Genomic DNA, 27,499 nt, shown 5'->3' with positions numbered 1-27,499 from the left:
AGGAGGTGACTCTGGGGGGTCCCCTCCCCCGATGACACAGCTTGGGTTCCTCTTGGAGCAGGGCAACAAGGGCGGGGTCAGCGTGCGGCTCTCCATCTTCGGCCACATGGTCTGTTTCCTGAACTGCCACCTGCCGGCTCACCTGGAGAAGGCCGAGCAGCGCAAGGAGGATTTCACCACCATCCTCAACATGCAGCAGTTCGAGGGGCACGCAGCCAGCGGCATCCTGGACCATGAGTATGTCCCCCCCCCCCGCTCCTTCCACTTCCTGCCCCCCCCCAGCTCTGACTGGGGCTTGGAGCTGAGTCTGCGGCTCTACTCCTCTGAGACGGGCCGTGTCCTGCCCCCCGGAGCTCAGATCCGGGTCCAGCAGGGTTCCTAGCGGGGGCTCTGCTTTGAGAGTCGCAAGCCAGCACCTCACCTGGCGAGTGCTGTGTGGGCCCCACGTGGATCTGGGTCCTGGGCCTCCCTTGGCCCTTCAGTCCCAAGCCCAGCTGGGTTTGCTTTGCAGCCCCCCCGCGGGTGCGTGCTGGGCACTGGGCCATTCTCCTGCGCTGGCAGATGGCTTCCTCCAGGCTAGCTGGGGGGCTGGGAGTCTGCTCCAGGCCTGTCAGGCTGTGGTTTGCTCTGCCCGCTTCCCACCATGCTCTACTGCTCGGTGCTAGCAGGGCTGCAGGCCTCGGGACGGCCCCACCAGCCAGCACCAGGCAGTGGAAATTTCCACCCCGGCTTCGCGCTCTCCCATTTGATCCATGGAAAGTCTGATGATCTGAGCAGCAGGTTTCAGCTAATTATCCCCAGGGCTGCTGGGCCCCGCACCTGAGCCGCTCCAGCAGTGGAGCAGCGGGGCTGGCAGCCGGCCAGCGCGTTATCGGCAAAGCACTGACCTACATTCCCTCGCCCGCGCGGCTGGGCTGCTGAGCGCCTGTGCGGCTGGGTGAGACTGACTCCTGTCCCCAGGCCTCCCTGTGCCACAGCCACGCGTCCCGGCTCCTGCTCTGCCCTGCCGGCCCAGGGCCCCGCCCAACGCCCCCCATCCCGGGCCCCCCTGTGCGGCCAGGGCCCCGCCCAACGCCCCCCATCCCGGGCCCCCCTGTGTGTCCAGCCCCCCATGTGTCCAGGCCGTTGCCCTGCCCTCTGCAGCCCACAAGCTCCCAGAAGCCCAAGTTGAGACACAGCCCAGAACCCACCCTGCCAGCCCACTGCCCTGCTCCAGCTCCCCGGGCTGTGCCAGGGCTGGGGAGGTCCCAGACACTAGCAGGTAAAGGGCTCCTGGCTCCTGCCTACCTGGGAACAGGCTGGAGGCCGGGTCGCAGCTCCAGGACTGCTTGTCACCCCACCAAGCTGGCTGGAGGGGTGAGACCCTGTGACGCTGTCTCTGACCGCGACCTGTTGGGAATCGTGCCCCATCACTCTGGGTGCTGCGGGGGAGCCCTTCCCTGGCCTCCTTGGACAGGGCTACAGGAGCTGGTGTCTCCCCGCTGCCTTACCCAGGACACTTCCCTGGGCCTCACTTCTCAGAGGCAGCGCAGCCCAGTGGCTGGATTCCAGGCCTGGGAGCCAGGACTCCTAGCGCTCTCCCCGGCTGTCACTCACTCACTGCAAGCTCTGGAGGGAGTCGGGTCCTGTCTCCGGCCCACCCCTAGGGACGCTGCGCTGGTGCTGTGTGGGGAGCACGGCGCCTCCTCTTCACGCTGGCCCTGCCTCGCTCTCCCCAGCATCGTCTTCTGGTTTGGGGACCTCAACTTCCGCATCGAGAGCCTGGACATCCGCTTTGTGAAGTACGCCATCGACAACAGCATCCTGAGCCAGCTGTGGGAGAGGGACCAGGTGAGAGGCCGGCCGGGCAGGTGCATCCCTTGCCTGGTTCGGAGTTAACGCTCGGCGGTGCTGGATGGGGGCCAGCAGATACTCCTTTCCTGCAGCCCCACATACTAGGCACTGAGGGCAACGTGGGGCCGAGGAGCCAGCGCCTCCCTGGGGAATCCCCCTTAGGAAGAGATTGAAGGGGGCCTGGAGGGGTTCGGGGGTTCGGAAGAGGGTTGGGTTCTGGGGCTGCTCAGGAAAGCCATCTGCTAAGTACCTCGTTCCTCCCTCTCTGCCTGCTCCCTGGGATGTGGGTCAGAGCTACTTTAATCTCGTCCCGTTCGCCCTGCAGGGCCAGTGGGGTGCAGGGCAGCTGGGGCCCAGCCTGGCTTGTGCATCGCCAACGCAATTGCTCCCTGTGTTCCCAGAGCACAATCTCTGTTGTTGATGCACAAGCCCAGCATGACTCTCAGAGTCCAGGAGAACATGGGGGCCGGGCGGGGACCCCCGGGAGAGCATGGGGGCCGGGCGGGGACCCCCGGGGGAGCGTGGGGGACTGGGCAGGGAGGTCCCGGGGGAGTGTGGGGCTGGGCGGGGGGAGACACATCTCTGTACTGATGGGCTCTGAGGTTGATGCGAGGCCGTAATCACTGGATTCTGGGGCATGCTGCCCACGGGGACCGTGGAGCTGCACTGAGGCTGGGCAGAGGGCACAGGAGCCACCTGGCACTCCTAGAGGCTTGTGCTTGGGGCAAAGTCCTCCCAGCCTGGCCTGTGTTGCCGGGAGCTGTTGGAACATATTTGCATGAGGATCCAGATCTTGCCAGCTGCATCCGTGCTATCAGCTGGGGTTCCAAGGGCAGGAACAGGCGTTGGCTGAGATCCCCAACCCTGAGTCTGCAGGGGCTCAGCCCGCCCTCCCCTGCGCTCCAGGGAACGGCCACTGGGGCTCCCCAGGGCAGGCGTTGACGGCAGGCTCAGCTCAGTCTCCGGGTCCGTCCCCAAAAGAGGATGAAGTGGGGAGGGGAATCGCCAGGGTCACGGGCTCCCTGTCCATTCAAGCCCCAAGCCCCACTCCAGCCACCCCCTGACTCCAAGCCCCTCCCCAGGGCCAGCAGCCACGTTCCCATCCTTGGAGCGGGTCAGGAGCTGGGGGGCTGCAGAGGCTGGAAGGGAGGCCTGTGTGAATTGCACTGGGGGTGACCCTGCCAATGGCTGTCCGTTCCCCTTGATCCTCTCCCCCAGCTGAACATCGCCAAGGGCACCTGGCCCATCCTGAGCGGCTTCCAGGAGGGGCCCCTCAACTTCCCGCCCACTTTCAAGTTCGACGTGGGGACCAACCAGTATGACACCAGGTAGGGGTGCGGCGCGAGCGACTTGCCTGCCGCGGGGAGGGAGAGGCGGAGGAGAGGACTGGGGGGCCTAGCGGTGAGAGCGGGCACTGGGTGTCTCGAACTCTGGAATGGGGGGACCACTCGCGTCCTTGCAGGATGCAGGCACAATACAAGCAGGGAGTGTTACTGAAGCAGTTTCTGCATGGGGGCTGGGGCTGGGGCTCCAGGACGGGGGGCATAGGGCAGGCACACCATTGCGGGGAGGATATGGCAGGATACATCAGCACGGGGGCATAGGGATGGGCGGAGGGGACAGGCAGCCGTGTTGGTGTGGGGTGTCACGGAGTTGGGGGAGACAAGGCCCTGCACCCCCAGCTTCCTGTGATTCACCGGGACTCTCAGCCAGCCAGTAAAACAGAGGTTTATTAGAGGACAGGAACACAGTCTGAGACAGGTCTTGCAGGTACAGACAACAGGACCCCCTCAGTTAGGTCCATCCTGGTCGTGGTGGGCGGGGGCAGGAAGGCCAGAACCCTGTCCGGGTTCCCCTCCATCTTCCCAGCCAGCTCCAAACTGAAAACTCTCTCACCTGGTCACCAGATCTCTTTGTTCTCCAGCACCTTCAGTTGGCACCTTCGTAGAGGAGGGGCCCAGGCCATCAGTTGCCAGGAGACAGAGTGCGGCCATTCTCTGTGCAGACAGCACCACACTGGCCCCCTAGGGCTCTGCAACAATCACACACCCCTAGGCACTCGAGAAATGCATAGGGGAAACTGAGGCACCCACACAGCACTCAGAGCTCAGAGAAAACATTAAAACCAGTCCCACTTCGTCACATCTCTCCCTGCTTCGAGACCGAACTGAGCGGGGTCGCTTTAGCCAGTGACCCGGGGAAGTTTGAACCCACCAACGTTCCCATGGATGCCCCAGCACCAGTCTCATTCCTTGGTGGGAGTTACACCAGGCCCTTCCAGTTTCACGCCCTCCCTGAGGTCGAGTGTGCTTGATGGCGCTTGCAGGCTGCATTTGAGAAAGTCTATGCAGCCCATACCCTTTTGCCACCCCAATACCCCTGGGGTTTAAACTGAGAAGGGGTCTTCTCCCAGAACTCCAGGCTGGAGGGCTGCGATTCGGGCTCTCTTGGTTAAGAGCCCCCAGCTTGACCTTGGCCACCCTCTGAACGGGTGTGTCTGTCACCCGCAGCTCGGCATCAGCCCCTTGCATTTGATGCAGCCCCGTCAGAGGAGAGTGGTCAGTATACACAATAAAGGGCCGCCCCAATAGATACAGCTGCAGCTTTTTGCTCAGGTACCCGATGGGGAGTCTCCCCCTTAGCATCAGCACCGCGCCCAGCCCTGCGTCTGAGGCGTCAGTGAATACTGCAAAGGGCTTGGCAAAGTCTGGGTTTACCAGATTTACTGGGTCCTGGATTAGAGCCTCCTTCAGTGCACAGAGAGCCCTCTGGCCCTGCTCGGTCCAGACCACCTCGTCTGGCTTCCCCCTCTCACATAGCTCAGGGATGGGGGCAGCTAGGGAGCTTAAGTGGGGTACAGTCCTCCGCTAGCACCCCACCATCCCGGTAAAGGCCTGGACCTGGTTCTTGGTCTGGGAACAGGCCAATCTTTGATTGCCTCCACCTTGGCCGGCTCTGGCTTTGGGAAGAGAAGCGATCCACCAGGGGGTCTTCCCCCTTTTTGCAACTGTCCCTTACCAGGTCCCGGGGTCCCCTCACTCTCCTCCCATACAGCAGCTCGAAAGGGAAGAACCCTGTGGATTCCTGGGGCACTTCCCTGTACCGCAGGTGGGGCAGGTACTTGTCCCAGCCTTGCGGGTGCTGATTCATAAAAGTCCTCAGCATCATCCCCAGGGTCCCATAAAATCTCTCCGCCCGCCTGTTGGACTGAGGGTGATATGCAGAGGCCCAGGTGGGCCAGACCCCACATTTCTCCCACAAGCCCCAGAGCAGGGCTGACATGACATTGGCCCCCTGGTTGGTAAGGACCTCGCTGGGGACTCCCACTCTGCTGAAGATGGTCAGCAGCACGTCTGCCTCGGTCTCGCGCTCCTAGGTAGCGGGTGGCAAAATCCATCACCACCAGGATGTATTTCTTCCCTGACTGGGTCGCCTGGCTGAGGGGCCCCACTATGTCCATAGCCACCTTATGGAAAGGCTCCTCTAGGATGGGCAGGGATCTCAAGGGGGCTTCACCCTTATCCCAGGCCCACCCTACCACCCTCTCGGAGGGGTCGCAGGGCCTGCAGTTCTGCTGGACTGCGTCACAGACTCTGAGCCAGGACAAGTTCTGCAGCAGCTGCTGCCTGGGGTGCTGGCAGGGCCGGCTCCAGAGCCCAGCGGGGCAAGCACCCGCCTGGGGCGGCCCTTTCCCAGGGGGGCGGCAGGCTGGGCCGGCGGACCTGCCGCAGTCATGCCTGCGGGAGGTCCACCGGAGCCCCGGGAGCAGCGGACCTGCCACAGGCATGACTGCGGAGGGGACGCTCGGCCGGCGGCTCCAGTGGACCTCCCGCAGGCATGACTGCGGACGGTACGCTGGTCCCGCGGCTCGGGGGCGCCTCCCGCGCATGACTGCTTGGGGCGGCCAAATTTGTAGAGCCGCCCCTGGGTGCTGGATCCCCTGGGGTCCCGAGAGAGGGACATCGTGGGCCAGGTACAGTAGCCTGTGGTGATGCTTCTGGGGCCCCACCAGCTGCCTCCTGATTCCCCCAGTTCTACTTCCCCTGGGGGAGCCCATTCCCGGTACAGGAATCGCTTCTCCCACAGGACTATGTCCCTGCAGCCTTCCCCAAGGGGGTTTGCAGAGCGGTGGCCAGCAAGTTCCCTCACTTCTCCAAGGAGGGATCCCTCTGCAGCTCGGTCTGGGATTCAGCTGCTGGGGCAGGGAGTGGGACCTGCTTCCTCTCGCTGGCTGGGCCTGGGGTCACAGCCCCCCTGAGCCCTGTCCCTGGTAGCTCCCTCCCTGCTGTGTAATCACTTCCCAGCAGCATGTCTGGACCAGGCAAACCTGGTTGGTAGCTCAGCTGACCTGCCCTGCCTGGGTGTCCCCCCACTCAGCTGGGGTCTCAGCTCCCCCCCCCCGCCCCCCCCCCCCTGCTCAGCGCTGCCTCAGGCTGTCCCAGTCTCAGCTGGTTACAGACAGGCAGGTATCCTGAGCCCTGCAGCCCCTCCCCCCTGCCAGCCAGCTCATTTGCATTTTCACTGACCATTTCCATCCTAGCCAATTGGTTCCCTGGATTCAAATTCAAACCCTCGGCCCTTACAGGAGCAGGGCCTGGATCCTGTCCCACTAGGGTGACCAGACAGCAAGTGTGAAAAATTGGGACGGGTGGGGGGTAATAGGAGCCTATATAAGTAAACGACCCAAAAATCGGGACTGTCCCTATAAAATTGGGACATCTGGTCACCTTGTGTCCCACAAAGACACAGTCACCCCCCAACAGGACCTCACAGTCGATATCCTGGAGCGTCCCAACGACCAGCCAGCCTGACCCCTCCTGGGTCTGCACAGGGATCCGGGCCTTTAGCCCAGGGACCTTCACCCAGGTCCCCCAGCCCCTAAGCACCTGATGAGGCTGCACCACCCGGGGCCTGATAACAGTTCTCTCTGTCCCAGGGTCTCGCCACCCCAGGCAGGTCTCCCCATTGATCACCACCTTCTGCTCCCACTGGAGGTGCGAGGGGCCTGAGCCCAGGAGACTCCACGCAGACATACAGGCTGGGGCCAGGAGTGGGAGCCTGTCCACCACCCCACCCATCTGGCTGACAGTGTCTTTGGCCTTGGGACCCAGCAAGGGAGCTAGATACTGGGGCTTTTCCGCAGGGTCCCCCTGGGTCAAATCACCCGTGTCATGGAGTTCCTGGGCAATGCTCTGCAACTGCTCCCCCCAAAGCCCTAACTGGCTTTGGGGAGCCTCCTCTCCCTTGGAGCATTCAGCATGTGCCCCTCCGTGCGCTTCCCACAGCGAGCCTGCCCCGGTGGCGCCCTGGGGAAGCCAGAGGGTCCTGCCCCCCCACTTCGCAGTCAGACGTGACTCTTAGCCAGCCAGTAAAACAGGTTTATTTAGATGACAGGAACACGGTCTAAAACAGGTCTTGCCGGTACAGACAACAGGACTCCCTTTAGTTAGGTCCAGCTGGGACCCCAGGGAGGCCACAGCCCCGTTGGGAAGCCCAAGCCCCGTTGGAGCTCCCCTCCATTTTCCAGCCAGCTTCAAACTGAAACTCCCTCCAACCTCTCACTCAGCCTCCCCCCGGCTCCTCCCCCAGCCTTTGTGTCCTTTGTTTGTCTGGGGCAGAGGTGTCACCTGGCCTCCAACCCCCCTCCTGGGTTCTCAGGTTACATGCTCGGGTGTGCTCCCTTCCCCAAGGCAGTCCCAGAAAAACACCCCTGCAACCTTCCCAGGTCAATACTCCCCACTCAGCATTCACATAACCCAGCCGGAACATTCCCACTTCGGCACAACCCGCCTGCTCGAAGGCAGTGCAGTGGGCATCCACATCTCCCCCCGCTCCTTAACCAGGGGCAGCAATTTAGTATCTAGGTTCCCTGCAGAACTGGCAGCCCAGGGTCTATCCCCACGCACCCCTGGGAAGCCCCCTATGCCTCTCCACTCCACCAGCGCCATTCCATGCTGCTGTGGCTTCTCCTGCAGCTCTTTCTTGGGCTCTTGCTGTCTCTCACGATCCTCGCTCTCTCAGGCTCTGCTCCAATCCCATCCATCTCCGATCTCCTGATGGGAAACCTGTATGGTCGGGGACAGGACTCTTGGGCAGGGCCGTTCTTAGGATTTCTGGTGCCCTAGGCGAGATTATTAAACTGGTGCCCCTGTGCCTGATCTGCTCTTAGCAACACAAATATAAGCATACAGTATTGGAAAACTTGCCACATTCACGTTATTAAAACCAGTTTAACTTAATTAAGCACACTGTAATGCTGATGCACTAGCACTAAAGAAGTAGCACTATAGAAAAAATTCTGATTTGACAGAATGATGCAAATAATATAATTTTTTTAATTTGTCAAAATTTTATTGGAAATTTATATGAAGAGGTATTGAAACAAAGATTTGTTTTTAATTAAAAGCAATCTTTCTGGCTTTTTTGGCTGCAAAATCAGTTTAACAAGCTGGGTTTCCAAACAGTGGGAAAATATAACCCTAGTTTTACTGCTAGGTAAAGCACAAAGTGACCAAAATGAAGTCAGCACAGAATCATCTCATCTAGATTAAGGTAGCACAGAAATGTTACAGAAGTCCTATTGTGCCTTATTTTTGTTTGGAAAGACATTGGCAATAGCAGCACATTCACATGATAAAATACATGATAAATCACTGCCTCTAAAGTTCCATCAACAACTGACATTTTCACAGCTCTAGCATGATCTGCTGTACAGATTCTTCACAAGGAAGTGTCCCTGGCCTTTTTAACTCATATTAACTATGTATTTACTTTATGAAAGTTGGAGAAAACATTGTGAAAACATAAAACATTGGCTGCCCAACTTCTGGGCTGGCAAAAGCTATACTGACTCACAGGAAAAAAAAATGCAGGAGCATCTTAGTATAACATATGGTCAGTCTATATCAGGGGTCGGCAACCTTTCAGAAGTGGTGTGCCAAGTTCACTGTAATTTAACGTTTCTCTTGCCAGTAATACATTTTAACGTTTGTAGAAGGTATCTCTCTATGTCTATATTATATAAATAAACTATTGTTATTATCTGAGGTCCTGGCCACCGGTCCTGCTCAGGCCACTGCCAGCTGAGTAAATGAAACCCCAGACCGACAGTGGGCTGAGCGGGATTGATGTCTGGAACCCTAGACAAGGATCCCAGGCCCTGCTCAGCCCGCTGCTGGTCTGGGGTTCTGATCACCAACTCTTGCCAGCCAGGATCCCGGCCGCCAACCCCCCTCAGCCCGCTACCAGCCTGGGATTCTGCTCACCCAGGCTGGCAGGAGGCAGAGTGGGGCCGGTGGCTGGGCTCCTGACTGGCAAGGGGCTGGCAGCCGGAACCCCGGAGTAGCAGTAGGCTGAGTGCTGCCGGCATCCCAGACTGGCAGCAGACTGAGCCACTCAACCCCCCACCAGCCCTGCTCAGCCCGCTGCCGGCTGAGTGAATGGAACCCCAGGCTGACAGCAGGTTGAGTGGTTTAGCCGGCCTGCTCAGTCCGCTGCCAGCCTGGGGTTCCTTGGGGGTCCCCAGGTCAGCAGCAGGTGCTGAGTGGGGCCGATGGCCGATATCCCAGCTGGCAATAGGGCAGCAGCCGGAACCCCAGAGCAGTGATGGGCTGAGCCGCTCAACCTGCCGCTGCGTACCATCAAAAATCAGCTCACCTGCCACCTTTGGCGTGTGTGCCATAGGTTGCCGACCCCTGCTTTATACACTAGTAAGGAGATGAGCATATTACAGTTGTTGGAGGGCTCTTATCAGGAGTAACAGGCTATAGGAAAGTCAGTCAACATTTTTTGTTTCTCTGATGAAAACTGGCCCACTCCCTGCCTCAAACCAAACCTGTCACTAATAATTGTCAACAACTTAATTTTCTGTTTTTGGCTAAGATATTGATTTAAAAAAAAATATTGAAATTGGATTCAGGATTGTTAGCAAGAATTTTTGGCAAACAAAGTTGTTAAATGACAATCTAAATGGCAACACAGTACTGCTTTCATGCTTGGCTCACCCCCCAGCCTGCTGGTCCAACAGCTGCAGTAGACCCCAAAATCCACCTCTTGGGGTGCAGAATGGCAACAGCAGCAGCAAACCCTCAGGTTCAATCACACGCCAATGGGCACCACCACCAGCCTTACGGACCATGGTGAAGTTAGCACAGCATCTGATCTCAGGGACAGGTCACCCATGGAGCCACAGCAGCTCATCCTGCCCTGTGTAGCTCCCCCCGGATGAGGTGGATCGCTGGCAGCTGCCAGCCCGGGGGAGAGGCGCTCCCCGGCTAGGGTGCCCAGATCCAGATGTCCTGATTTTATAGGGCCAGTCCCGATATTTGGGGCTTTGTCTTATATAGGCACCAATTACCCCCACCTAGAGTGACCAGACAGCAAGTGTGAAAAATCAGGACGGGGTGGGGGTAAAAGGAGCCTATATAAGAAAAAGACCCCAAAATTGGGACTGGCCCTATAAAATAGGGATATCTGCTCACCCTACCCCAACCCCCGTCCTGATTTTTCACACATCTGGCTAACCCCAGCCCAGCCCTGTGTGACATTCCAATCCTGGCCGAGGAAGTGAGTTACTTTCACTTTCATTCCTCAGCAGGCAGGCAGCCTCCTCCCCCCACCTACCCCCCAGCACCTCACCCAACCCAGCCCTGACGGAGGGGAGGGAGGAGAGAGAGAGGGATGCTCCTGGGGAGGAGGGAGAAAGGAGGGGGTGCTCCATGGGGAGCGGGGGGAGAAGAATGCATGTTATGTGCGACAACAAAGGATACTGGTTCCAGAGCTGCAGAGCCTGCCTCACCTCACCTCAGCCGGGGGGTGAGGGGGGGGGAGAGTCACACTCACAGGTGAGCTCCTTCCCCAACCCCTACCACCTCCCCTTCCCAGAGACCCCAGCAGCCAATCCCCTCCCTCAGACTGTGCTGCATTCGGCTCTCTCTAGGACCCAGCAGCCTGCTCTTACATGCTCCACTGCTTCCCGTCTGTCCAGGCTCCCAGCAGAGCGGTGCCCCCAGACCTAGTGGTGCCCTAGGCGGCTGCCTATTCTGCCTATGCCTAAGGACGGCCCTGCTCTTGGGGATGCCTGGCTGCTGCTCCCAGATCCTCTTGTAGCCCCATCTGGGTCAGGAATCTGCTCCTTGTCCTCCAGCTGCATGATTAACTGGGCCTTGGTGAACTTCCCAGTGTGGAACCCTCTCTTTGTGCACAGGATCACAATGTCCTTAAGGAGATGGTGATAGGCCATCACTTCGCTGTTCTCAAGTTGTTGTGGACTTGCAGGCCTGTGTGCTCTCAGCTCCCCACAGTTTCCAGGAAGAACCTCTAGTGTGCCAGCCCTTCTCAAAGTCACCACCTCTCTCCCAGGGTCGAGCCGCAGACTCCTCTGCCCCTGAGACTGCTCACTGCAGTCCCCGGGGGACCCTGTTACTGCAACAGTCCTTTTCTCTCCCAGGGTCAAGCCGCAGGCTCCTCCGCCCCTGGGACCACTCACTCCCATTACTCCAACAGTCCTTCTTGCTGGTCGCATGCTCCCAGGGGTTAAGCGTAGCACCTCCGCCCCCTGAAACCGCCCCTCTTTGAGCCTTCAGCATGCCTGGTCCTCGTTACTCCCCCTTCGTTTTACTGCTCCCCAGTCACTTACTGCAGGAAGCGCCATCCATGGGGTGCAGTAGATCCCACCGCTAACACCAGTTGTCACAGGGTTGGGGGAGACAAGGCCATGCATCCCCAGCTTCCTGTGATTCACCATGACTCTCAGCCAGCCAGTAAAAAAGAAGGTTTATTTAGATGACAGGAACACAGTCCGAGACAGGTCTTGCAGGTACAGACAACAGGACCCCCTCAGTTAGGTCCATCCTGGGGGAGGCCCAGGGAGGCCAGAACCCTGTCTGGGTTCCCCTCCATCTTCCCAGCCAGCTCCAAACTGAAAACTCTCTCACCTTTGTCTCTTTCCCAGGCCAGGAGGTCACCTGATCTCTTTGTTCTCCAGCACCTTCAGTTGGCACCTTTGCAGACGAGGGGCCCAGGCCATCAGTTGCCAGGAGACAGGGTGCAGCCATTCTCTGTGCAGACAGCACCACACTGGCCCCCTAGGGCTCTGCAACAATCACCCACCCCTAGACACTCGAGAAATACATTGGGGAAACTGAGGCACCCACACAGCACTCAGAGAAAACATTAAGAATATTCCCACTTCGTCACATGGGGGGGCAGAGGGGACGGGTGGCCGTGTCGGCGCGGGGGGCAGGGGGATGAGCAGAGGGGACAGGCGGCCATGTCGGTGTGGGGGGCATGGGGCTTATCATGAGGGAGGCTGCAGTCGCCATGTTGCCGGGGAGCATCCCCAAGTTGTGCTCCGTTCCCCTCCGGCAGGGCCTGTGCTGGGGAGGGGGTGTGTGTGTGCAGGGAGACCCCTTTGCCCTGTGCCAACTGAACGGTGCCCACCTGTGCCACACAGCGCCAAGAAGCGGAAACCAGCCTGGACCGACCGCATCCTCTGGAAGATCAAGTCCTGCGGTGCCCCACACAACCCCGGCGGCCGGAGGCCCAGCAGGACCAGCCTGGCCGTGACCCAGCTCTGCTACTGCAGCCACATGGAGTACGTGGTGAGCGACCACAAGCCTGTGGCCGCCATCTTCGCCGTGCAGGTGAGTCTGTCGCCTCCTCTGGAGCTCCCCAGCAGGGGTGGCCGGCTCTCCCCAGCGCTAGTCTGGGTCTGGCGGAGCGGCTCTGGCCACGGCCCTGAGGGTCCAGCCCCCCGATGGAGGTGCTTGGCAGTGTTGGCAGAGCTTCCCCTGGGGAAGATGCTGCCCCCGCTCACGCCCTGTGCTTCTCCCTGGCAGTTTGCCTCCAAGACCGACAAGCCCTTGGTTGAGATTCAAGTGGCCGACGAGTGGTCCAGACCTGAGCAAGCCATTGTCCAATACAAGATGGCCGCCATCTTCCACAGGAGCTCCTGGGACTGGATAGGTCTCTACCGGGTAAGGGGCTGCGCTGCGAGTGGGCTGAGTTCCGGAGGGGCAGGGTGTGGGGCCCACCTGCGGGTGCTCCTGGCCTCTCTGCTGCTGCCTAGGGGCACGCGGCGGGAGAGGGGTGGCTGGGGGCGTGAGGGGAGCAGGCCCAGGTGGCTGGGGGGTGACAAGAAGGCAGATGTCTCCTGCCCTTGGGGGTGGAGATGGAGGGTGCAGGCTCCACGGGGCTCCTCCCTCCCCAGCCCCCAGAGTCCCACACCCCAAAAGAGCTGTGTCCTCTCCCACCCCCTGCGTCTGTGCACTCAGCAGGGGAATGGGGAGCGCTGCAGGGCTTGGTGCCTGTTACAGGGGTGCCCTGGGGTTAGTTCCCTCTGGGGGCAGAGCCGTCCTGTGGGGGCACCGGCTCTGCCACTCAGAGCCAGGCTGTCCTGCCTCTCTAAGCCGCCACTGCCTGCTGCCCCTTCCCCTCCTGAGGCGCCTGCCCATGGCCTGAAGCAGGGAGCCGACCCCCCTGGTGCTGGCATCCCTGGCTGCAGTGCTGCTCTGTACCGCCCGCCTGGCGACCAGCCGCTGTGTGTGCCAGGGCTCTGCGAGCATGGACCCCAGGTGAGCCCCAGCGGGCTGCAGGCGTCCTTGGCACTCGCAGGGTGAGCCTTTCCGGAGCAGCCTGGACCTCTCCTGGGTGTCTCCTTACAGCGGAGGGAGGGCGAGGGCCTCGGGCGCAGGAGCGGGGCAATGTGACTTTCAGATCCCCCTGTGCTGAGCTGGGGCTGCAGGGGACGCTCCCAAGGGTTGCGCTGCGAACATGATCCCCTGGCAGAGAGACTCCAGCAGCCTGCAGGGATCGCCTGCCCCCAGCCAGCCAGTGTGGGACGCACGCGTCGCCCAGCACCCCTCACCAGGGTCTCTGCTTCCCACGCTGGGGCCAGGCTCTGCTCCCTGGGCCAGCGTCTCCTCTGATTCGGGTGCCTTGGTTCCTGGATGCCCAGCTGGGGACTGGGACTGGGGGGTGGGGGCGACTTGTGCCCAAAGGGGAGTCTCCCAGTGCACTGTTTGTACGTGGGTTGGGGCCGGGGAGGGGAGCCCCTCGCAGCTCAGAGCCCGCAAGGTGCCTCAAGGGCAAACCCTGGCAGTTCTGAAAGCTCAGGACGTTGGGGCTGTGGTGGGGGGTGGGGGGCCGAGCTAGGCAGTGGGTGCTGCAGGTGCTCAGCACCTCTGAAAATTTGGCCCCATGGAGCCCCCAGATGAGGCCTGGCTGTTGGCAGAGGCTGGCTGGGAGCTGAGGGTTGGCTCTGGGGGTATGAGCAGGCTGGGTCGGGGTAGGCATGCTCTGGGGTTAGGGGTCAGAATCGAGCACCCTGGGCTTAGCGGTCAGGGACGAGAGTTGGGCCTGGTCTGGTGCTAGGGTTGGTGTCGGTGTGGCTGGGTTAGGGGGTCGGGGGGGTCAGTGTTACAGGGGTGCGGGCGGGGTTAGGAGTCTCTGTGAGGCACATGGGTGGGCAGGGGTCAGCACTGGGCACTCTCTGGGTGGCTGGGGCCTGGTCCCGTCCAGCTCTCCACGGGGACGTCTCTCCCTGCAGGTGGGCTTCAGGCACCACAAGGACTACGTGGCGTATGTGTGGGCCAAACACGAGGACCCAGAGGGCAGCGTGTACCAGGTGTGTGAGCATGGCACAGCCCCCGTTCATTGCCATGCACCCAGCTGGCCCCTGCTGGCTGCTCCTTTTGCCTCTGCTTCCCAAGTACCCCACCAAGCCCCCCGTCTTTTCCCCCTCCCTGCTGTGCCGAGCATTGCGCCAGCCAGGTGAGCGTCAGTCCCTGACAGAGCCTGGGGCTCTCGGGATCTCCCGGCCCATGGCGCCTTGGGCAGCCTCCCTCCAGGCTGGGTGGAGCCATTGTTAGCAGGACATCCTGCACCAGAGGGGAGTTGTGCTGGGGCCACCAGGTGTGTGTGTGTGGGGGAGCTGGAGAACCAGCACCAGCCAGAGGCCAGATGTGTGTGTGTGGGGGGGGGAGGGCTGTGTACCAGAGGCCAGGTGTGTGGGGAGGGGATTGGGGGCGGGGGAGCTGGAGAACCAGCATCAGCCAGAGGCCAGGTGTGGGGCTTTGCAGCTTGTCGGACAGTCCAGGGGCTGGAGCAGTGAGGAGAGGCAGCCACATGCCCGTGGAGCCAGCCCCTCACAGCATGGAGACAGCCCCTGCCCTGTGGGTAGATGATCACACAAACCCATGCAGGCCAGCTGGAGCCTGGACTCGGTGCCCCACAGCAGGAGCCAGGCCGTTGCCAAGGGCTGCTGGTGGTGGTGATCTGCATTGCAGGCTGTGCCCATGGGCCCTGGGTGCCAGGCTCCCTGCACCCCGATGGGAATATGCCCTGCTCCCAGCGAGCAGGCACTCAGCCCCTTTGGCCTCTCGGTGACTAGTGCCATGCCCCCTCCCGCGCCTGAGGCTCTCTCGGCGCTGCCCAGGGCACTTCTCCATCTGCCGGCTCTGCGTTCGCCTGTCCCCTTAGAAACGCCCTTGGGTGCCAGACGTGCTTCCTGGGTACGCCAAGGGGCACTGTGATGGGTGCTCGGCCATGCCAGGGGTGGGGGTGGGCCGGGTGCATTGCAGGGCCCATCTCGTGTGGGTGGCACGGCCCCTGACGGCCCCTCGCTCTCCCCGGGGCTGTAGGTGGGGTTTTCGGAGGAGGCGCTACCCAAAGGGAAGGGCGAATACATTCTCGGTTACTATGGCAACAACTACAGTGGCATCACTGGGGTGACAGAACCCTTCCAGGTGAGCAGCCTCCCGCCGGGCGTGTCTGCAGGGGGCGGGGCACTATGCAGGTGGGGACGCGGGGTGCAGGTACAAGGGCGTCACAGTGGGGGAGAGGAGATGGGGGGGAGCTCTGGGGTGTGAGCTGAATGAGATGGGGGTTCCTGGGGCCCCAGCTGCTGCTCAGACACCACAGAAGTTGGGCTGGCCTTGCCCCGAGTGGTGCTGTGCCAGGTCTATCCCCCCCCGGCAGCTGAACCCTGTGTGGGGCGGTGAGGGGCGTGAGAGAGGGCGGACCGGGTATACCGCCTGCCCTGAGACACCCCCTTTCCCCACGCGCTCCCCATGGGCAGCGCCAGCCTCGTCTCCCCGCTGACTGTCTCTGTGGACGTGCAGATCTCGCTGCCCACCTCGGAGGAGGGCAGCAGCCAGACGGACAGCTCGAGCGCCAGCTCCGAGGAGGAGGACAACAGCACCCTGGTCCTGCTGGCGCCCAAGTCCCGCAGCCCCAGCCCCGGCAAGATGAAGAGCCACCGGAGCCGCAGCCCCAGCCTCCCCAAGTTCCAGGGGCTCATCCTGAGGCCGACGAGCCGCGAGCGGGGGGCCAGCCGCAGCCCGTCCCCGCAGAGCCGGCGCCCTGTGAAGGGCGACATCCCCAGCATCCAGCTGCCAAAGGAGGAGCCGCCCTGGCCCAATGCCAAGAGCAAGGAGCCAGCGCGGGCTGCCGAGAACCGGGAGAGCAGCCGTGCCCCCGGCTACAGGACTGCGGGGGAGCCCTGCGGCACCTGGTGCCTCTCCGACGACAACCCCCTGGCCAGGGCCAACCCCAGGACCCTCGGCCTGCTGCCCGCACTCCGCCTGGAGACTGTCGACCAGGCCATGGGCCCGAGGAGGGCGAGCGCAGACCAGGGCTACCCTGCCAGGAGGATGAGCCCCACCAGCCCCACCGCCAGGGCTGCCAACCTGTTCAGCACCTCGCCCAAAGAGGGGAGCGGCTCCAGGGACAGCCAGGACCCCCCGCCGGCTGCGGCCGCCACTGGAGCCACGCAGGGCCGAGCAGCTGGCTCCGCGCCGTGACTGCTGAGCCTGGCCTCTGCGCGCCCACGTGCAATGATCCCCGTGTAGAGCTTGCCGTGTGCTTCCTCGTGTGCCGCCTCTCCTGCCCGCACTGGGCCACCCCAGGTGCGCTGTGATCCGTCCCTGCTGGTGTGACGTAGGCAACAGCCGTTCACGAGCCACACGCCCTGCCCAGGGCTGCCCGGGCATCTGCCACTGCACGGACGCTCCGCTGCCCACGGACGCTCCCCCCCAGCCATCCGCCCGCCGGGCCCGGTAGTGGGAGCGCAGTGACGCCCCGGTGGGGCTGGTGCCCATTCCTCCGCGTTCGCTGTTCCAGCCGTGAAACCTCCCTCCCAGGCTGTGTGCCTGAGCCCCAGTTCCGATTCCATCAGCTCAGAGACGGGGCCTCGGGCAGCGCTCCCCGGGCAGCCCGGCGCACGGACTCCATCGGGCATGAGCAGGGCCAGGGAGTTGGGACACGGGGCATGGCAGGGCCCCTGGCAGCAGTCAGTGGCGATGCCAGGGGATGCGGGCAGGGCTGGCAGCCTGAGGCTACCAGGATGTGGCTGGGGGAGCTGGCTGTGAGCGGCTGCAGCCTGAGTCCCCCGTGCGCGGTGAGCCCAGCCGGAGCAGAGCTTTCCTTTGCCGCACGGCTGGGCCAAGCCCACTGCCCACACCCACGCGGAGCAGGCCGGGGAAGAGGAGCGACAGTGGGGCTGGCCCCATGGCCCAGACGACAACATGGACAGGGAGGGAGGTGTGAGGAGCCTTGTGGGGGCCCAGCTGGAGTCTCCAAGGGGGAGGGTGCCAGGCAGGCTGAGCGCTGGCCCTGGGGGGGGCTGGTTCTGCGGCTGCGTGGGGAGCATGTCAGGGTCACTCGGGGCAGTAGCCATGACCCACGTGGCTGGGGCAGGGGCTGGGCCTGGCAGGGCGATGGGGGCACAGGGACAGGGTGAGGGGAGACTAGAGCAGAGCGGGACAGGACAGAGCCGGGCAGCACAAGGGGGGGTCACTGACCCACAGCTGTTAGCACCACAGAGCCTGGCCTGGTCCTGCAGCACAAGTGCCCATGCGGGAGGGAACAACCCAAAGCTGCCAGGGAGGGCGTGGGCCTGGCTGCCCCGGGGCCCGCGGCTCGGCCATGGGGCAGAGCTCCCACACCAGGTCCTACCTCATTGCAGCTGATGGAATAAATGACCCACCCCCAGGTGCCCACCCTGTGCTTTGATTTGGTGAACTGGTATCTGCAGGGGGTCTGGGGCTGGCTAGTGGGGCCTGCAGCCCCCAGGCTCAGGCACTGCTCCCATAGCAGTCCCATAGCTGGGCTGGCTCAGCATTTGCATGGTGTTGCTCAGTAGGGGGCCCTCCCCTGGCAATCCGTGCCAGCCCCCATGCCCCAGCCCAGCGCTGAGGGGGCCTGTGAAAGCGGGGTGCTAGGCACAGGTGGTCCCTGATGGCCCAGCCTCCCTTTGTGCAGCACCAGGGAGCTAGTCGGGGTGGGGGGTGTCACTCCATTCTGCCTCGGCCGCTTGCCCCGCCCTGTGCTGGGAGTGCAGTGGCGGGGGCCATGGCCCCCACGGGTGCAGCTCACTGCATGTGCGGGGACCCCGAGTGCCCCCTGCCCTCAGCACAGGAGCTACACGGGCTGGAGCTGGCAGCGCAGAGGTAGGAGGTGCCCCAAGCGAGGTGGGGGGGCCCTGACTCCCCACAACGTAGCAGACAAGCTCAGTTGCTGCCCCACGTCTGAGGCCTTTCTGAGCTGGGCTCCCCTGCCCCACACTGCCCTTGGGGGCAGAGGGGGGGCTGATAGTTTGAAGTCAGTGCTGTTCCCTCCCTCCCCCAGGGAAGTTGGGGCCCTAGGTCCTGTCCCCTCACTCCCATGTGCACAATGCTTCCCCCCCCCCCCGAGCCATGTGTGTGCCCCCTGGCTCCCCTTGGCCTCCCCCCCCCAGCCCCGTGCACCCCCTGGCTCCCCTGCTCTGCAACATTCCCCCGTGGCCCCTCCCCAATGTGCAGGGCGGGGGCTGGCCTGCCCTGCCCTTCCCTTCCCTGTAGAGCTGGGGAGGAAGAGGCCACAGTCCCCTGCAGGCAGCCCTCCCCCACTCCTCTCCTGCTGGGAGCCTGGCCAGGCCAGGGTACCGAGGGCACAGAACGAGGGGGAGGCACAAGAGGCTGATGGGACAGAGCCGTAGCCCCGCTACAGGCCCCGCCAGGGGCAGGTTGCTGCTCGACCCGCCCCGGGCCCCAGCCCCAGCAGCCCAGCCCAGGAGACAAGGGTGAAGGAAACTTTATTGCTGCATTATTTACAGAGCAATGGCCCGTGGCCCACAGCTCCATGCCTGCTTCAGGCCCAGCCGGAACAGCCCCCTCTGCCCCAGGCCCAGCCACAGGAGGGGCAGCGCCGGGGGAGGGCTGCAGCGCTAGGGGGACAAAGATGTAAAAAAAATAGGCTCTGTAGGAAAGCTGTCAGGGGCCAGCTCTGCCCCAGGGCTGGGAGAGGGGGCTCTGCCCCCCACCCTGGGCAGGGCAGTAACAGGCTCACACAGCAAGGCTGGGAACAGCACCCCCCAGTCTTGACTCACCCCTCTCCTCCCCCCAGCCTAGAGGAGGTACAGCCGAGCCCTCCTGCCCCTCTCAGGTGGGGGCTCTGCTAGGGGCAGCAGCCCCTCCCCCAGGCGTGAGATTCCCCACAGGGTGGGGCTGCTTTCCTGTGGCTCAGCCCCCTGGGCTGCAGTCCTGAAGAGGCACCCCCTGTGCCCCCCATGGCAGAGCTTCAGGGAGTAGCATCCTGGCCTGGAGCTTCTCCCCCCAGGGCCAGTGTTCAAGGGACCCCGCTGGGGCCCTGCCCTGGGGGTGCCCTCAGGGCAGGACAGAGCCCCTCCCCCAGGCAGGGCTCCTTTGACATTTGCACAGGACAGGGTGCTCCCCGTGGGGGAATGTGGAGGGGAGGCAGCACCTTGGCCTGTCCCCCCCAAGCTCCTGCCTGGGCCAGGGCCCTGCCCAGCCCACCCCCCAGGAGTGTGGGGCAGGGGGCAGCTGCACCAGCAGGTGAAGGAGAGGAAGGGAACAGCCAATCTCCTGTCCCAGACCAGGCTGGGAGGGTCCTGTCTCCCTGCAGTGCCCATGCTGCCCTGCGGCACAGTCAGTCTCCCAGCCCTGCCGGAGGTGAGCAGGGGCAGGGCTGGCCACGGCGTCAGCGCCACGTTCCCCCTGCAGACAGACTGGCTCCATGGTCCCACGTCCAGCTGTGCCCTGGCCTCAGGGGGGCGCTGGGTGATGGCCCGACCTCCGGGCTGCCCTGGCCAGCTGGAGACACTTGTCGTAGAGTCTGGGGGGGCTGCCCTGCGTCTCCCACTCCTGCCGCTTGACCTTGACGGAGGCTGCAGGCCGCGCCTGCCACCGCCCCAGCGTGTTCTGCAGGTGTCGCGCAGGCGCCAGGACGGCCCGGCCCAACCCGATGCAGCTGGGAGAGAAGAGGAGCGCGCTTAGCCCAGGGAGTGCCAGGCCACTGGCACCAGGGGAGGACCCCAGCCCTCGGCCTGCTGGGGAATCAACCTCCATGGGGCTGAGGTGGGAGGGTGGGAGGAAGGCAGGGGCCCAGCTCCCTTAGTTCCACCCTGCTCCCGTGGGCTCGCGCTGTGAGGAGCTGACCTGAGCCCCTCTCTTCCAGCCTCCCACGGCCTCTGGGCCTGGGCACTCCCTCCAGCCCCCCGCTGGGCCAGCCTGCCCCATGTGCCCCACTCAGGCTGTGCCTTCCGCCAGGTCCCACCGTGGCACTGCCACTGTTAATGGCTGAGTGCTGCCGGGCAGCTGTGGGGCAGGCAACCGGAGCTGAGAGGGGCATGGGGCTGGGCAGGGCAAGGGGCTCCCTGCCCCAGGTGGGGAAGGGCCCCTCAATGCCAGCAGTGCCCCCCACTAGACAGGAGATCCAGGCTCCAATCCCTCCCGTCTTGTCTATGCGCAGGGTGATCCTGTGCTGCCACCCGGTGGGGGGAAAGCTGCATTGCAAGCCCAGCCTGGGCTGCCCCCTTCCAGCACCTCCAAGGGGATCTTCAAACAGAGGCGGCACCCACGTACCAGCATAGGGGACCTCCCCCACCCCTACCCCTACCCCGGGAGCCCAGGCTGCAGGGGACTCCATGCCCCCCTTCTCCCGAGCCCCAGCCCAGGGCACGGAGGCTCTGAGCCTGGCCTGGGCAGCCCCTGGCGGTGATGCTCTACTCACTTGGGCTGCTGCTCCCCGTCGGCGCAGCCCCCGGGCGGCTCCAGCACGAAGCAGGCCGCGGAGATGAAGTCGGACAGCACCTCCTCCTCCACCTCATTGGGGCCCTTCGTCCTGCGCAGGAACCGCGCCAGCCTGTGGGGACAGGGCACAGCTCACAGCGGGACCCCACTGGGGGCAGAGAGAGGCAGTGCTGGGCATGGGCCAGCGCCCCTACAGGCATGCACTGAGAGCCCCCTGCCCCTGCAGAGTCCCCAGCACCTCCACCCCATCTCCAGGGCCCTTCCCCCTCGCCCACTGCGGAGACCGCCTGGCCCAGGCCCTGGGAGCCAGGGTTAGCTTGGGCAAGAGTGGGAAGGGAAAGGCCCAGCACCAGGCCCGTGGCCTCTCTCTCCGAGCGGAGCCAGCCAGTGCCAGCCCCAGCATGGGGCACCCACCCAGCTGCCCCCCGGGGCATCTGGCCCTAGAGAGGGCCCCGCTGCCTGAGGAAGTGGCACTCACCTGCGGGTGCAGTTGCAGTGGAACAGGGTGCGGGAGTCCGGGTTGCGCAGCTGGTACTTGAGCTCATGGGGCGCGATCTTGTGCTCACACTGGTCAAGGCGCCGGTAGCATCCGCAGCTCCTTGCTGGGGCTGGGGGGAGGGAGTTGGGCTGAGGGTCAACTGAGGCACATCCCTCAGCCCCCCCAGCGGGTCAGGGGCCCAGGGCCTCGGTATGCACAATGCTGTGCCAAGCGCCACAGGCACCCAAGCGCTGCGCACACCCCCCATGGGCACGGGCCCTCTCGGGAGTTCCCCGCAGAACACGCCACCCCAGAGAACCCACGGCAACCCCCCAGGCCCCTCTGCTCCCCCACCCTCGTGCCCAGAGCCCTCACTCACCCCGGCGGCTCGGCTCGGGTGGGTGCGGTGTGGGGGGGCGGCGCGGCTCCAAGGCTGTGGTGGGCGGCGAGTTAGTCCTTTGGGCAGGGCGTGCTGAATCCCCGTCCTGGGGCTGCCCTGCCCCCTCCGTTCCAGCCCCACCAGGGGGTGGGTGCTCAGTCCCCGGCGTGGGGCCCTGCTCTGAGGCCCTCAGTGTAAGGGGTGGTGGCTCCTGCCCCCCCAGGTCTGGGACACGCCTGTGTGGGGTGGTGGCCCCATCCTCAGCAGGGGGCAGCGTGCCTAGGCCCCTGGGCAGGGGGGCTGTGACAGGTCTTTGATCTTCTCTGGGGCTCTGTGACCCCTGGGCCCCATTGTCCTGCCCAGGCCTCTTCCTGTTCTTCCTCTGGTGCTTCCTGCCCCGCCTGGCGTGCTTCTTGCCCTTGGCCGGGGGGCGCGTGGCAGCGCTGGCCGTCTCCCCCTGGGGCAGGCCGTAGTAGTACTGGCTTTGCTGCACCATCCGGGCCAGGGCTACGGGGCCGTAGTGCTTACACCTGGGGAGCAGAGGGGGAGTGAGATAAGGCCATCCCCCAAACTCCCACACCTTCCAGGGCTGGGCTCTGCTCCCAGGGGTTCCCCTGAACACCCACACACCTGCCCCCTGCCAGCTGGCACCCAGGGAGCTGTGCTGCTGGAGCTCCTGATAGCCAGGCCCCAGCTGGCACCGTGCCCCCAGCATGTGGGAGTGCCGGGGTGGGGCCGTCTGGCTCCGTCCCACCTGCCGACTCGGACCACCTGCAGCAGCCAGTCAGGGAGCGAGACATGCCTACACGCCTCACTGGTTCCCAGCTGCTTCGTCACAGCACCCCCACCCCCACCCCCACCCTGGGCCAGCCAGGGAGCCCGCAGCCTGCCGAGCCTGCCCTGGCCGAGCGAGGGAGTCCCAGCCTGGCAGGCTATGTCCAGCGGGAGAGCTGGGGGGCAGAGGCAGCCCAGGGCCGGAGAAGGGAGCAGGGCCAGGCTCTCTGCCCCGACGCCCCGCAGGCTCTGCAGTGATCACCCACACGCTGGACGGCAGCGGAGCCTAGCACCCCCCACCCCAGGTCCCCGGCCCACTGTCTGCCCCCTGCCCACCTGTCTTCCCCCCATTCCCCTCCGCCACTGGTAGAGTCCCCGTGTGCCCCGCCCACCATCAGCAGCCAGACCCGCGGGGGACACCCTGTGCTGGGCGAGTCTGTTCCTCCCTTCCCAGCCCACCCCGCGCCCTGGGGCTCCTGCCTCCTCGGTGCGACCCGCGAGCAGCCTGGCTGAGACCCTGCCTGGCTGGAGACTCACTTCGCCATCCCCAGTGCCAGGCCTGTCCCTGCACCCAGCTCGCCAGAGGCAGCGTCGGTCCTATTCCCACGCGGCCTCCCCCACCTGAGCCAACCCTGCTCCCCCCGTTAGCCCATGGCCGCTCCACGCGCTCTGGCAGGATTCGGGATGTCTGACGAGCTGACGCGGATCATGGGAGCCCCAGGAAGCTGATCTCTGCACCTGTCACGTGCAGCAGGCAGCCAACACCGCAGGAGCACCCTGGAGAGGAGCCCACGGTGCAGGGGCGGATGGGAACGCTGCCCAGTTCTGGGGACAGCCCCGGTTCTACCGTTAGTGCATCCAGCACTGCTAGCAAAGGGCACTGCAGGGACACGCCAGTGAGAACCTGGCACAGCCCCCGCTCCAGTGACGCAGCCAGGCCTGGTGGGCACAGTGCCCAGAGACGCTTCCCTGAACCTTGGCCTGAGTAAACCGGCTGCAGCTCCAGCCTGCCCAGACTGATGGCCCTGGGGTCAGAGCGCCCCCCGAGATGCTGGGCGTGGTTCTGTGAGCAGGGCCGAGGGCTCAGGACCCAGCCTGGGTACTCACCCTCCCCACCAGTGCCAGTCCACACACGCTTCGCTCTGCTCCAGCACGAAGCACGGGATCTCCAGCAGGTTGAAGAAGGTGATGCCGACGATGTTGGAGATGGTGTCGTTCTGCCCCAGCAGGCACTGCCTGAACCTGCAACCCAGCGAGGGGTGTTAGGGCCGCAGGCTGCGCAGCACAAGGCAGCCAGCCCGGATGCTGGTGGGCGGGGGGAGGAAGGGCTGGCTCAGACAAAGGGCACGAGGGGGGCAGCGGGGGCACAGAAGGGGCTGCAGAGGAGCCCTGCTGCTGTCCAATCCCAGCCCCCTCCCGCGCTGAACCCCCGGTTAGCGGCTCTGTTGGGCGTGTGAGGTGACAGTGCCAGGCTCCTGAACAGCCCATGAACCAGGAGTCGCTGAGGAAAGGGGCAGCCGGGGTCTGCCAGTGCCTCCATGGGACCTGGGGAGTTGAGCCGTTTCCAGCCGGCCTCCCGCTGACCCCAGACACTGGAGCAGGGGCAGGCACTCTGGAGCCGCACGGCACAGCTGCTGGCTCTCAGCCATGCCATGCAAAATGGGCAGAGGGGACCTGCGGGCCTCACCGCCCCCAGCTCTGCTGATGCTCCTCAATCCCGACTTGCAGCCCCCCACTCTAGGCGTCTCCTGAGCCTGCTGGTGCCCGGGTGGGTTTGCGATACAGACAGTAGCTCCCCAGTGGCAGAGCTGACAGCCCCCATCTCTGCCCTGGGGAGCTGGTGCAGCAACAGGCTAGCCCTGCCGTGCCCGCCCGGCTCACCTGGCGTCGCAGTCGCAGTGCGAGATGGTGTGCAGGCGGTAGTTGCGGATGCCGTAGTTGTACTCCAGGGCAGAGAGCTGCTCTGCGCATTGGTCGTGTTCCCGGCAGCACAAGTCTGGGCCCTGGAAGATTCCTGCAGGGGAGGGTCGGGAGGCTGAGGGGGAGCCGGGGCAGCAGCGCCCAGCAAAGCAAAGCAACACTCTGCAGAGGCCCCAGCACCCTCGCTGCTGCCCCCTGTGGGCGATGGGCGAGGCAGGAGGGGACCTGCAGCGGGGGGTTATTGTCACACACACTGGCCATGAGCCCCAGCAGGGATCAGCACCCACCCCGGGCTGGACATGCAGGGGCAGGGGCTCTGTGCTGGCCCCATTACGGCTTCTCTAGGGCCTCCCTCAAGTAGCCTCTGGAATGTCTTGGCCCCATGGGGCACCTTGGGCCACCGTCACCACGCTCAGGAATGCGGCAGCCTTGAACCAGCTCCCGCAGCTACTTTCACCCCTCCTGCGGGGGTCACGCACAGAGGCTCGCAGGCTGGGGGGGACCAGAGTGAGGGACACTGAGCTGTCCTGGCTCGGGGCAGGTAGCCCCGGTGTCCGGCCCAGGCTGGGAGCCCACGTCTCCGGGTCCCACTGGAGCCCAGCTAGGCCAGAGCCGCTGAGTCACAGCAAATCCAGTCCCTTCTGGCAGGCAGCTCCTGCAGCAGCAGGGCGAGGAGCCCGGGCAGCCCCCTGAGGGCTGGGGGTGCCTCCCTCTCCCCAGACACCCTAGGCCCAGGCGTGTGCCACAGGGGCACCACCAGGGCGAATGCAGGAAGCTTTTTTAACCCCCTCGACTCATTCCAGCCTCTCTGGCCTGAGCCTGGGACCTGCCGGCTCCCCTGCCCACAGGGGAGGGTCCCAGCTCTGCCCCGGGGGACAGGCAGCGCCGCAGCTCTTACCTAGCTCGTTGAGGCTCCCTGCAGAGTCCCCAGCGCCGCACCACAGCGTCCCTGGGACGGTCCAGCCCCGCCGGGTCCTCCTGCGCCCACGCTCCTCGCCCACGGGCGCGCTCCGCACCCGGGCCCCGCCAGCCGCCAGGGGCTCAGCCCGGCTGCAGACGCGGATCTGCTGGGCCAGGCTGGCCAGGGCTCGCTGGCGCGCCGGGCTCCGGGGGCTGCTCCGCGGGCGCTTGGCGCAGGACTCCCGGTACAGGCGCGTGAGCCAGGCCTCCTCGCGGATGGAGCAGGCGAGCAGGTGGCCAGCCCCGTCCCAGGCGCTCTGGACCAGGGCCAGGGCGCCCGAGCGCCGGCTGAGGAAGCTCAGGTACCCGGTGCCCGCGGTGCCCGCCGCCTCCATGTAGCAGAAGGTCTCGCTCCGGCGGAAGGACCCGCGGGCCCCCGGCGCGGCTAGACAGAGCAGCGCCAAGAGGAGCAGCCACATGGTCCCCGGCCGGCGCGGGGAAGCGGCCGGCCCGGGGCGGGCCCTGCCCTCCGAGCGTCCCGCGGGGCTGTGGGGCGCGGAGCGGGCAGCGGGGCGCGGAGCGGGCGGCGCGCAGCCGGGGAAGGAGCGAAGCGGCCCCCGGCGCCCGGCCCGGCTTTAAGGCGGCGCGGCAGCCGCGTGGGGTGATCGGCGGCGACTCCATCAATGGGAGGGTTGGGCCGCGGCCCGGCCGCTGATTGGGCCGCACCCGGCAAACCCCTCGCCGGCCGCGCCGCCTCCAGCCCGGCACATGGCGGGGAGCCGCCCGCGGGGCTCGGCGCTGCCGCCGCCCCAGAGCCGGGCGCGGCCATGGCGGGTCCCCGGCGCCCTCAGTGCCCGGGGCTGCAGCGTGGCGGCAGCGTGTGGCTTGGCCGCCGGGATCCCGCGCGCTGCTCTCCTGGCTCCTCTCCGGCTCCCGTGCGGGGCGTGACTCGGGTGGGCTGCCCCACGCAAGGCACAGGCAAGGAGGAGCCAGCAGGGCCTTGGCCTGGGCCCCACCCAATGGGCCTTGCCCAGCTGCTCTGCTCCCGGGGGCAGGATAGCTCAGTGGTTTGAGCATTGGCCTAGGGTTGAGTGTTCAATCCTTGAGGGGGCCATTTAGGGATCTGGTGCAAAAATCTGCCTGGGGATTGGTCCTGCTTTGAGCAGGGGGTGGGACTAGATACCTCCTGACGTCCCTTCCAACCCTGGTATTCTATGACTATTAAACAATGTTCTTTCATGTGAAAGTGACTGTACTTCTGCTGCTCTCTGGGTCAGGCCAGGGTCACCTGCCACACCAGCTGTTTCTGGGCAGTGCACGGCCCTGGGCGCACAGAGCTGTACCAGCAATAAACAGCCCCTTACAGCCTCCAGGGAGCAGGTGCCAGATGATGCCGAGCAGTGGGGTCAGCCAGTGGCCACTCTCTGAGCTTTCCTAGCCCCGTCTGTCTCCCAGCTTCCTGGCTACTTTGCCAGCTCCCCCCTTCACCAGCACTGAATTGCAGTCAACTCTGGGGTGCATCGTGCCAGCTGCTTAACTGCACCCAGCAATGCCCCAGAGCGGGAAGGGAGGGGTAGGCCCGTGTGCAGGATGAGAGATGAGGCAGGAGGCAGTGGCTGGTGTTAGCACAGGGGGAGTTGTCTAGTGTGGTAAGAGCATGGACCTGCCATCAGATTGGGATTCTATGCTCATTGTCACGGAGTTTGGGGGAGTCAGGGCTCTGCACCCCTCTTCCTGCGATTCACCAGGACTCTCAGCCAGCCAGTAACACAGAAGGTTTATTAGACGACAGGACACAGTCCAAGACAGGCCTTGCAGGTACAGACCACAGGCCCCCCTCAGTCAGGTCCATCTTGGGGGGCCAGGAGAAGCCAGGAGGTCTGTGGCCTCCCCTCCATTTCCCCAGCCAGCTCCAAACTGAAAACTCTCCAGCCCCTCCTCTCCCTTTGTCTCTTTCCCCAGCCAGGAGTCACCTGATCTCTGTTCTCCAACAGCTGGCACCTTTGCAGACGAGGGGCCCAGGCGATCAGTTGCCAGGAGACAGGGTGCAGCTATTCTCTGTGCAGACAGCACCACACTGGCCCCCTAGGGCTCTGCAACCAGGGTCGGCTCCAGACCCCAGCGCGCCAAGCGCGCGCTTGGGGCGGCGTCCCGCGGGAGGGTGGCAGGCGGCTCCGGTGGACCTCC

General features: G+C 64.3%; 2 protein-coding genes across 3 annotated transcripts in view; one reads left to right on the top strand and one right to left on the bottom strand.

Annotated features, from left to right (window-relative positions):
* The window catches only part of INPP5J (inositol polyphosphate-5-phosphatase J), a 28,298-nt gene extending 10,483 nt beyond the window's left edge, over positions 1 to 17,815 (top strand). Inside the window, exons 6-13 of one of the 2 annotated variants that reach the window (XM_044989393.1) lie at positions 62 to 237; positions 1,719 to 1,830; positions 3,052 to 3,161; positions 12,287 to 12,476; positions 12,672 to 12,809; positions 14,381 to 14,458; positions 15,474 to 15,578; positions 15,954 to 17,815. In XM_044989393.1, the coding sequence (XP_044845328.1) occupies positions 62 to 237; positions 1,719 to 1,830; positions 3,052 to 3,161; positions 12,287 to 12,476; positions 12,672 to 12,809; positions 14,381 to 14,458; positions 15,474 to 15,578; positions 15,954 to 16,634 (1,590 nt within the window). In that variant the 3' untranslated portion in view covers positions 16,635 to 17,815. The remainder of the gene's footprint in view (positions 1 to 61; positions 238 to 1,718; positions 1,831 to 3,051; positions 3,162 to 12,286; positions 12,477 to 12,671; positions 12,810 to 14,380; positions 14,459 to 15,473; positions 15,579 to 15,953) is intronic. The other variant, XM_044989394.1, reaches the window with a different exon arrangement.
* Positions 17,816 to 18,885: 1,070 nt separating this feature from the next.
* PLA2G3 (phospholipase A2 group III) lies at positions 18,886 to 26,230 on the bottom strand. The gene is given in 8 exon segments (XM_044990462.1): positions 18,886 to 20,079; positions 20,842 to 20,973; positions 21,340 to 21,469; positions 21,719 to 22,248; positions 23,600 to 23,734; positions 24,374 to 24,506; positions 25,311 to 25,848; positions 25,850 to 26,230. Coding segments are annotated over 8 exon segments (1,947 nt in total). The 5' UTR covers positions 25,994 to 26,230; the 3' UTR covers positions 18,886 to 19,874.
* Between the last annotated feature and the right edge of the window lie 1,269 nt (positions 26,231 to 27,499).

The sequence above is a fragment of the Mauremys mutica genome, chromosome 16 (assembly GCF_020497125.1).
Source record: "Mauremys mutica isolate MM-2020 ecotype Southern chromosome 16, ASM2049712v1, whole genome shotgun sequence".
Taxonomy (NCBI): domain Eukaryota; kingdom Metazoa; phylum Chordata; order Testudines; family Geoemydidae; genus Mauremys; species Mauremys mutica.
This window is presented reverse-complemented; position numbering and strand designations above follow the sequence as displayed.